This window comes from Polyodon spathula, chromosome 25 (assembly GCF_017654505.1).
Source record: "Polyodon spathula isolate WHYD16114869_AA chromosome 25, ASM1765450v1, whole genome shotgun sequence".
Classification (NCBI taxonomy): Eukaryota; Metazoa; Chordata; class Actinopteri; order Acipenseriformes; family Polyodontidae; genus Polyodon; species Polyodon spathula.
The window spans coordinates 6,891,919-6,902,920 of record NC_054558.1 but is presented as its reverse complement, the minus strand read 5'-3'; the positions used below and the strand labels follow the sequence as shown (position 1 = coordinate 6,902,920).

Sequence of the window (11,002 nt, the reverse complement as noted above, 5' to 3'; positions counted from 1 at the left end):
TATATATATATATATATATATATATATATAAATTTTAGTGTGTTATTTCTCTTGAAAGCTCTTAATTTGGACATTTCATTTTTTTGTATTTGTTAATGTTTTAGCAGTAATGTAGCTTCCTGCTATTAACTGCTTTTCAGAGCAAATTGAAACTTTTGAAAAGGCCAAGACCACTATCTGAAACTTGAAAGCTGACAGAATACCTAAAGCGGATCTGTTAAATACAGTATTCCAGGTTGTAGTGCAGGTGGAAAGTTACAGTAATACAGATGCTCAATGTATGTTTAATCTTTTTTTTTTTTTTAAACTTGGCATTTGGCTGAAGGTAATCGTAAATGGCAGTCCAGCTCAAAAGAAAATGTCAGATTACATCAGTAAAAGTGATTACTTGTAATTGTCTTTCAATGCAATTTCATATCACCAGCAAACAGGTGTGATTAATCAATTAAAACCCCAGGTATGTTATTAGAATGTCCAGATTCCAGGAATTTGAGCAATCAGGTGTAGAATTTGCTCTGAATTGATCGCACTTAACACAGTATGAATTCTCACCTGCAGTCTGTAAGCTTACTATTGGAATTTGTTACCTTAGTCGGACTCAATATTATATTGAATGTAGATGTGGTATGAAATCTGGGGCTTGCTGCAGATCTGTAGGGGCCTGGCAGCAGGTGGGGCTTGAGGTGTACTGCATCACGACATACTGGCTTATATGTATCAATTGCGGAGTGAGAAATTGTGGCACTGGCACAAAAAAAAAAACACACAAGAAATACCAAGTATAAACACAAAAAAAGACAGCAAAATGCAAATTTGTGATTGGGCATTCAACACAGGCATGATATACTGTAGGTCTGCAAAGAGCAGGTCTTTGGATGCGTTTGTCTCCTGGTGGTGAATAGCCTCACTGAGGCGAATGTAGGGACTGAACTAAGACCTTTGCATTGAAGGTTACAGTCTGACCTTATTTCTAGAGATGAAATGGTTTCCAAATGTTCTTGTCAGTAATGCGGTTTATAGTCTGGGCAAGCTGTTCATTGTGGGCTCAATAAGAATGCATCTGATTTTTGGGGGGCATTTGAAGTCTGGCTCTGTGGCTGTGAGGTAAACTGCAGGTTAAACTTTGGGTGTCAGTGAATGAACAGGCAGTCCTGTGGTTTGATATGTTAGGACCCAAATATAATTAACTTTATTCGAGGATAATCATGAGGGAAAATATAAATGCATGTAATAAGCATTTTGAGTAATTTGTATTTGGCTTGTATTAAGAGCTTGATTTCTCCAGAGAATAATGACAGATTTTTGCCAATCCCTCCTTGCAGTATTTACACAGATATCCAGAGCCTGCTGTGCAGTAATTGTCATCTGTCTGAATTTGCAGTAGGGTGGTGATGCCAGTTTATTTTTGCATTCCGAGATGCTTTTTTTCTGTATTTGTGCCTTTCAATTGAAAGACTAAATTGCCTCCCTCTCGTGCTCTCCCTCTTCCTGTGTTACATATCCCCCAGCCCAGCTACTGTAGTACTAAGCTATTCTCCTCTGTCTTGGTGCTGTTTCATACAATCCCCTGGCTTCTGTAATGTGGGATCAGCTCTTTATTACTGGCTGTCAGCACTGGTTATGTCACCTGATGGTCCCCCATTAGCACACTGACCTGGAATGGAAAGGGATTAAGAAACGATTAGAGAATGGAAAAGGTTTAATTCCTGGAAACGTGTCTGTTGGAGATGCTGAATATCCTCAACCAGGGACTCGTATCCCTGCCTCTTCAAACAGTTGACCCGTGCTGGGAGGCGGTGGGAAATGGCAATAGAAAAATGACCAAACTGAATATTAAAGCAACGCATGCAAATATCTCACTGCTGCTCCCTTGCACTCACATTTTTTTGGTTTTGTTTGAAGTAAAACTGTTTGAGAGGATATGTTACAGTTCTTTACCCAGATTTTTTTCACTTAAAATACAAAAATCAATGCACTTTCCCCACACAACCAAATGGGTGTTGGCTATAAAAAACATATATATGCAGCAACTGTAACGCTAATGTACAAAATAAGTGTAGTTCGAGGGACCACTGTTATATTTTTCAAAGTGCAAAGGAGCTTTTTATGAAAATTCCAGGCATAATTGTGAAATTTAAGCAAATGTTTCATCTGGAGCGATGCTTTTGATCCAACATACATGGCTATTTTGTTCTGCAGTAAGAAATAGTCTCCTTTGTACTGAAGGTGGGGTGCTGTGTAAAACACTGCAGCAAACATCAGTTCTGCCCAAACTGCCTTTTCACTAAAAGCACTTTTGGCAGTCGTGTGATGGTCACACAAGTGGCAGTACCCCGGACTTCAGCATTACAGTCATGGGAATGTTCAGAGTGCAGAAGTACACTGCTCCCTTTTACCCAAACTGTCATTGGTCTGTGCAATGCTAGCTGACTTGCATAGAGAAATGTTCTGAGGTTAAGGGGGTGCCCGTATTAGCTTGACATGGGAAAAATTTTCAGAAATAATTGCAAGGAGACGGCTCAAAGCCCTGCTACACTCTTTGTATGCCTAAGTACTCTAACCTTGCAGATGTGTTTGTATAGGGAGAGCTGAGCTGTGATCTCCACAGTGAAGAAGCCTGGTCGTGCGTCAGTAGTGGGAGCAGTTAGGCCTGCTGGTTAAACTGGGGGACTGGGAAATAATCAATTTTGCCTCATTTGTTAAAGGTGAGGCTCTAGGGTGAGGCCACATGGCTTGGCGGTTTGAATTGGGACACTAAGGTGATGTAGTGTGCCATGGTAGGTAGAGCTGAGGGGCTGTTTCTTTCTCATATCCCCCTGACTCCAACCCAGTTCCAGTCCATTAGACAGTGTCAGATTCCATTTCTCCCTGCTTTCATATTCTATTACTGTACGTGCACACCCAGTCTGGTCTCCTTTGAGAAAATCAATAGCCACACTAAATAGATTTCACAATCAATTTTTCTGTCATTATCCTATACAAGCTTTCCGGGTCTAAACAGGAGGAAGAGAAAGAGAGCCTTGGGTTGTTTTTTTTTTTCATGTATTTTGGAATGTAGATTTTTAAAGGTCAAATTTGACTGTTCAGACAATTTAATCAGCATTGCGAGATTCTAGTCTTCAGCAGGTTGCAGTAGCTCAGGGCTGCAGCATGGAAGGAAGTGGGTTTGAGGAGATCTGGATAAAGCACTGGGCTGTGATATGCGGATTGTGAGTTTGATTGTTTGTGAGAAGCAATCTCGGTCGGAGTATATCTGGAGAAGGCTCAGGGGAAAATAATTTCTTTCGGCACTCCTGGTGCTCATTAATCACACTTTGATAGCTCCCAATTTCCCCATTTAGAAAAACTATTTCTAGTGGTAATTGCCGTTTAGTTCTGCAGGACCATGAAAAAGCACAGCCAGGGAAGGGTTAAGGTCACCATCTGCTCCCGAAACACAGGCACCTGCTTCTCTTGATTTTTTTTTTTTTTTTTTTTTCCCCCCCCACCGGTCGTGTTTCTCAGGGGGAAGACACAAGCATGTGAGATGTCTCACTGTGGGGTCTGAAATCCTCCTCCTGCATTCAAAACTGACTTGGAGCTGAAATCCAGCTTCCATCAGACATGAAAAGACAAGGTGCAGTAAAACATGTTTAGTGTAACGGGTCGTGTTGTGTGATGCACTGCCGTCATGGATTCTGTCCCTTGTCGGTGAGATGAGATTAAAAGCTCTAAAATGACAAAGGCAGAAGAGCCTGTCTCTCTTCCATTGTGGTTAAGATTCTCAGTTGTGGTGCGCAGGGTGGCTGGTTTGCTCCCAGCCTCTGCCTTGTTTACATTAAGGTTTCAGAGACCCAGATTAGCACTAAGCTTGCATTACCTAATGTTATTATAGGTAAGGCAGTCCAAGATTAGTCCTAATTGCTGTCTGTGAAACCTTAGGCATGTGTTTTACTGCACTTTGCTTATTACTGTGTGAACTGCAGGCATTGTGGGATAGTGGTTATATCTGAGATTCTGGGTTTGATTACCAGTTCAACCACTATAGACTAACTGGGAGGCAATGGATGGGGAGTTCCAGGTAGGTAAACCAAGTTCTTAAGCGCTTAATCATTTCATTAAATCTGTAATGGAATGGCACTCCAGGATGGCGTTATCTATCCCTGGTCTAGTGGTTAGAGCAGAGGGTAATGTAATCCTTCCACATGTGCTGTAAATTACTAGATAAAAATGCAGGTTGCATCTTGTTCCATTTTCGTAGTGGGACTGTAGTCGGTTCTGTCTGCAGTGTCCAAACCACTCTGCAACTCGACTTTTTACTCTCCTTTTTAACACTGCAGACCTGTAGAGAGGTTTAGGAAAAAATAACTCCAGCAGAACAGTTAACTAACCCTGGTTCTGGTTTCTGACACTTGCCCATTTTTGGGGTAGCAGCCTGGCTGTGGAGTTTCATACAAGACGTGATCACAAGAAAACTATTCTCAACCCGTTTAAATTCCAAAATGTTTTAATAATTGTTCAAAATAGAATTTAACACACAATCATCATCTACATTCTCATCAAAATAAGAGCAGTACACCGCTTAGGAAATCCAGAACGTTTTATTTACAGTCACAGGTAGAAAAAAACTGAAAGGAAGAGGGAGAGGGTTTCTGAGTCTGGGAGACACGCTGACCACTTCATTTACAAAAATCAAACAAAGCAGAGACATCTTGTCCATGGGAACCTCCTCAAGTGCGGATCCAGGCTGATCATCTGTTCATCTCTGGTTTAACCGAGCACTAACTCTCAATTGGCTATTGGATCTCTTTGTATGTTTGTGATTGGTTGTGATGCAGCAATCCTCCCAGCAGTAGCTCTCTGATTGGTTGGAGAAACCTTTTTGGGGCTGCTTCTTGGATCTGGTTCCATCCTTCCCTCTGTGTTTTTTGGCAATGGTAGACTACCTCCACGCCCAAGGGTGTAATTTACAGAACAAGCACAATATCTGAAGAGTACAGTGAATTGGGGAAAACAACATAACAATAATATTATCTAGTGTTGACATTTAATCTTATCCCTTATCCCTCTAAATGAACTCCAGATCACATCACGAGAGATCGCACTCTGTAACCAGTCAATGTTCTTCAATAGAAAGACATTTAGACCTAATGTGATGTACAATACAAGAAACCAGTATGGTGGGAAATGTTTTTGGCTATTGTATTACGTTGTGCAGTATATATTGGGGAATACTCCGTGTCATCACGGTTTTTACAGTCATGGTTGGTAATAGACGAAGTGAAGATAATAAGTCTCTTAGCGTGAGCAGTTACACTCAGTATTTTGAACTTTTCCAATGGCAATGTATAGTAAATGGAGCAGAGATGGGACTTCTGGGAACTCACTGTGTGGCAATTGTCTGCATCATTGACTGGGAAATGTCCAGCCACTGTGGATGTGTGTGTGTGTGTGTGTTGAGCATCTTCACTAAGCAGTATGCTGTAAGGAATCTGATTACACCATGTAACAAATTTGTTTTTTTTTTTTTTTTTGTTCCTGGGTAGTAAGTGTTATTTCCTAATTGCTTATGCCTCAAAAGTATAGAAAATGGCTATTATTCCCCACAAACTTTGCTTTTGTGACCAGGACAGGTAAATTTCAAAATATCACTATTTCCAATGAGAAAATGGGCGCTTTTGTGTCTTTTCGTTCACATAAAGTCAGAAAAAAACAACATATGAATCCAAATTAACATGTATTTATACTAAAGTAATACAAAAATGACTACAAAAGATTTAGAAGTGAGTAGTTTTTCGAGATTTACGATTGTACTGTAATCTTTATCCTCTAGTCACTGCCCTGACAGTACCCAATCCAGGTGAGGCATAGGATTGAGAGGATCCACTTAAACTATATCACAGCACTGATGATACTTGGCAAGTGTGGGCATAGTGCTAAGAGAATCCAATTGCTGCAGCACTAACACAACTTGAAACATGTCTCCTTTTAGCCTACATACTTACTTAATTCTATATATTAAAAAAAATGTCTTGAGTAATATATCCCCCCCCCCCCCCCCCCCCCCCCCCCCCACAAGAGTAAGTTTTGATTTGTTGCATAACAAAAAACGTATTGACATCTTCATTTTACAACAAAAAAAGTGAACGTAGGTGACCATACCTTTAGCAAACATCACCACCATCGTATGTCCACCGCCCCGAAAGCAGTACCACTTCATCTGGTATAGGGGATCGTTGAGACCAGTGTTGGTGTAGCATCACAGGTGCGGGCTGTCCGACTCAGCACGACTGTGGCTGAATGTTCTGAACATTGTCAACACTGCCGCAGTCTTTATCCGAGCTCTGCGTCTGAGACTGCTGCATGTCCAGATGGCACTCTCCTGCTGTGGGCACTGGGGAGCAGACGCTTGGCTTCTCTGATTGTTCCTGCCATGGGCAGTCCTCTTCTTTCAGGCAGGAAGAGGGCCCTCCTTGGCAAGCTTTGACTGCCAGCAGCAGGAGCAAAGCAGAGGTCGCAAGTAGAGCTGCAGGGGTCAGGTCTGGAGATACAGCAGTTGCTGTGGCTTCTTTAGTCCTGAGATGAAGACAGGAGGTATCGTCTGGACCAAGGTGCAGGCACACTCTGTACTGGGTGTTGGGTCTCAGGTGTGTCAGGTTAAAGCCTCGAGTTCCCGCTAGCAGTCGGGCACTGTGTTGGCCTTCAGCACTTCTGTTATCCAACCAGGACAGCCATGCTGATGGAACGTTTTGTCTAGATGGCCAGCTAACCAGAGCATATCGTGTTGAGACTTCCCGTGCCTGCAGAATTATGCTATTACCGCCTCTCTTGTTACTACTTATCAAAGACTTCCCGACCCCGATAACCTTCACAGCAACACTGCGGGTGTCGGCCCCAACCAAATTCTGTGCCACACAAGTGTAAAGACCTGCCTCTTCTAGGGTAACTCCAAAGACCTCCAGAGTACCCTCCGATCCAACCTTGTACCGTCCATAACTTTCAGATGGGGAAAGTCTTTGGCCTGTGGGAGAGACCCAGTAGATGCTGGGTTCTGGTTCTGCTAAGGCCCGACAGTGTAGAGACAGGGTCTCTCCAAGCCTGACCCGTGCATGAGAAGGAAAAGTTCCTGGGGCAATTAAAGGCAAGCAGCTGTTGGCCATCTCTCTAAAAGAGACCTCCTTCACCCTTCTTGCCTTGAGCTCTGGCGGTTCTGAGCAGAACGTGGATTGAGGCTCAATGAAGCGGACAGACCTATCGTCTTCAGCACCCACCCAACGGATCAGACAGTCGCAACGGATCGGGTTGGTGTGCAGACTGATCTCTTGGAGACCAGGTAAGGAACGTATGGTCTGTCTGTGTAAAGCGCTCAAGGCATTGCTATTAAGCATCAGACTCTCCATGCTGGACAGGCGCTGGAAAGCCTGTGGGTGGACATAAGATAGTCGTGGATTGTTGGTGATCTCCAGTTTGGTTAGCTCAGGCAGATTCTCTAGGGCTGACTGCTCTATGGAAACTAACTCGTCCATGTTGTTCAGTCCTAGCTCCTTCAGATGAAGCATATCCCTGAAGTCTCCAGGCAGAACCAGCTGGATTGGGTTCTTGTTCAGGTCCAGGAACTTCAACCCAGGTACCTTCTGCAGGGCCTCTTTGGGTACTTTGGTTAGACGGTTATCATAGAATGAAACACTCTCTAAACTGGCTAATCCTTCTAATGCCCACTCTGAGAGCTCTCTCAGGCCCATGCCAGCCAGGACCAGGCTGCGTAAGGACCCCAGTGGCTTGAAATTTTGGTCTTGGATGACTTCCACAGGGTTGCCTCCGATCATCAGGACCTCCAGATGAGGTAAGGCATGGAACCAGCGGCGGTCGACCGCGCGAAGGCGGTTGGAGTTGAGATGAAGTCGGAGAAGGTTGTCCAAGCCGGTGAAAGCCCCAGGGGAGATGTTCCTCAGCTGGTTGTGATTGAGATACAGCTCCTGCAAGCCTGGGAAACCTGAGAAGGCAGCCTCTGGGAGGTGCCGGAACTGGTTCTCTTCCAGATGCAGACTGAGGAGTCTGGGCATTCCAGCGATGCGTAGGTCTCGTGCGCTGGTGAAGCTGTTCTGAGAGAGATCGAGTTCGGTCAAGTTTGCTATCCTCTGGAGCTCTGTTTGGTCGAGGGAGCTGATCAGATTGCTCTGCAGCCGAAGAGTTTGGGTCTCGGCAGGCAGGGAATCTGGCAAGCGAGAGAGCAGGAGGTCATTGCAGTCCACTGTGGGGGCTTCTTTATAAACCGAGCGAGGAGAATACCAGGGCTTGATCTGGCACACACATTGCCGAGGACAAGGGACCTTCCAGGGCACAGACTGAATGACCAGAGCGCTGGTGACTCCTAGGAGCAGGTGGACTTGCAGAAGTCTCATTGCAATATATTTCATTTTTAATGGTATTTTTTTTTTTATTGTTTAGTTTTTCTCGCCCTATCAGAAGCCACTATCTTTAAACAAAAAATAAGGACTACCTTCTAGGTATTTGTAGTGTGGTTTAGGATGTTGCTATAACATATATTTTGCTTTTCTTTGTTGCAGTTCTGATGGTTCTTTGTTCGCTTTCTGTTTTCTATTGTTTTTGTATCCCCTTGACGTTCATTAACACAAATGATACAAGTAACATATAGTGGAACCTTCCATGGTCTTGTCTCAATGATTCTAGTGGTCTTCTTTTGTGACGTGACGAGGTTTGTAAAAAGTTTCCAGACTGTTCCTGTTGCAATGGAAATCCAACAGAGCAACCTGGTGTGTCACGCACACACCTTCCTGCAGCTTGCGCGCTCTCTCTCCGTTTTTACATCCTGGGGTCGGCAAAACAGAAGACGAGGCGACCTTCACTCACAGCACATCTTAAAAGGAAGAGACAGAAAAGATTTAGTTAAAATTTGGCAAGTAAGGATTTTCTAAGCATTTCAGGCATGTGTTGACAAAACTGAATGCAAACCGTTGACAGCGCCAGTACTTAAAATGAAACAGCACTTGAAACAGTATTTTAGAGCTCATGAAATGTTGAATAAATACAACCGTGTCTTTTCGTACACTAGAGCATAACCCTATTAACCTCTCCCCTTGCACCATGCTGTTCCCTGAGGAGAAAAGAAACACCACCATCTATGAGGTATTCCTTATTGATCTTTACATCCATCAGAGGCAGACTGTAGCTGACCACACTCCGGTGTACTAAATCTAGACATGATTCAGAAAGCTATATTTCATGTAGGTCACAGGGGAGCATTAAAAAGTCACCAGGATGTGATTGAAAGAATTAACAAAAGTGAAACCAAACAAGACAACGACATCTGTCGTCTTCGTCCGTACTTTAAATCGCTACACTTCCACTGGTTGCTAAAGGGCTAGGTGACTCAGTAGCTTTATAACAAAGCCTTTTAACTCGCAAGTCCTGATTTGGAATCTGGTTTAGGTCGCCAAGTCTCAACTTGATCCTTTCTGGACAGTAGTTAGTCCACATTACAGTACCAAACCCGGTTGGATACAACTGTAAGAACATAACAACAGAACATTTACGAACAAGGGGAGGACATTCAGCCCATCTGTGCTCGTCCGGTTCCTAGTAGCTGATTGATTTCAAAACTTTGTCAAGTTTGGCTTTAGCAGGATCCCAGTGATTTAGCATCAACAACATGACTAGGTAACCCATTCCTGGAAAACTGTGTTTCATGTTTTTGTTTTCTTAGAAATGTATTCAAGGACATCAAAGTTAAACCTCCACAAGTTTGTCCAAGCTGTAGCAAACGATTTGAGAAAAGTAGCTTTAATGTTGTGGAACTAATTCCATGCAATAAAGACAGCTCTGCAAATGATTACCAGACCAGATAACGCATGATCAACCAAGACTGCAGACAAAAATTTGACAAATTATTTATAATTTTTTTTTTTTTTTAAATAAGTTTAGAAATTCTAATTTGAATTTGAATTGATGCCAAGAATATGTAGTTCGGATGGAATCTGTGAAGTTGAGTGAAACATAATTATCCCGTTAGTAATAACAATCATTAATCACCATGACCCCCCTCTCCTATTTAAGACCTTCACAAGAGCATGTCTAATAATTTACAAGTGGAGCTTATCTGTTGTTGTTCATTTGTTACACGAATAGATACACTGAGCAGACTTACTGAACAGTTTTACTTGCTGTTGCATGTGGACATAATATTGTCAATAAGCTAGGGTTAAGTGATTGAATGCACCTTTTAAATGTAGGGTAAAATGCAAACTGTCTGCATGTATAAAATCTAGATGTATGTACATAAATAAATAAATAAAGACAGATTGAGAAGTACACTGGATGTTAAATCTACACATTTATATATAGATTTGCCAAATTTCAATGTATAATTCAACATGCGGAGATGGAATATATAGATAGATAGAAATATAATGTGTTTTCCTATTCGTTGAACCCCTTTGCATTTTGTATAGCAAAACTTACCTGCTGTGAGTATAATGGATGTTCAGTTCTCACCTCGTAGATTTTTATCAGAAGTGACAACCGATTTTAAATATTGACAGGCTGAATATGCTTGAAATTGTTTCCCTTGCCGTCGGAGGTGAAAACTCTGCTTCCAGCCTCATTTACAAAGTGTCATATTTCCATCTGATTTCTGACATCCATCAAACAGTTCCCAGTCAGCCTACACGATTCTACTGTAATAACCCCACCAGCCTATAAGAGGTTCCCTGGAATCCTTTCACGAGCTGTTAGGATGAGACGCGGAGGTGTTATGAGCAGCTTTAAACGCAAAGTGGCTAGAAATGTATCGCCAGGAGCTGTGCTTGGCGTGTTAAATAATATATTTCCCACCCAGTGCCCACAAATCTCGGTCTCCTGCTGTTCTTTATGGCTGGATAGACAGGGAAGTGCTCTTCAAGAACGGGTTCTCACTGTTCTGTTAAAGAATTTTTGTCCCATGCATTATTTCTCACTCGGTTGCAAATGCACGTTGATCAGTACCGGAGAGCTGAGAAAGGAGAGT

At 42.7% G+C, this 11,002-nt stretch overlaps 1 protein-coding gene across 1 annotated transcript; it reads right to left on the bottom strand.

Moving 5' to 3' along the window:
* Positions 1-6,200: 6,200 nt before the first annotated feature.
* LOC121299692 (leucine-rich repeat neuronal protein 2-like) lies at positions 6,201-8,419 on the bottom strand. The gene has a single exon (XM_041227623.1). It carries the CDS (start codon positions 8,394-8,396, stop codon positions 6,261-6,263), a length of 2,136 nt encoding a protein of 711 aa, XP_041083557.1. The 5' UTR covers positions 8,397-8,419; the 3' UTR covers positions 6,201-6,260.
* Between the last annotated feature and the right edge of the window lie 2,583 nt (positions 8,420-11,002).

Bases quoted from the DNA above. Each gene is read 5' to 3' on its own strand.
- LOC121299692 (XM_041227623.1), bottom strand. From the start codon at position 8,396: ATGAAATATATTGCAATGAGACTTCTGCAAGTCCACCTGCTCCTAGGA.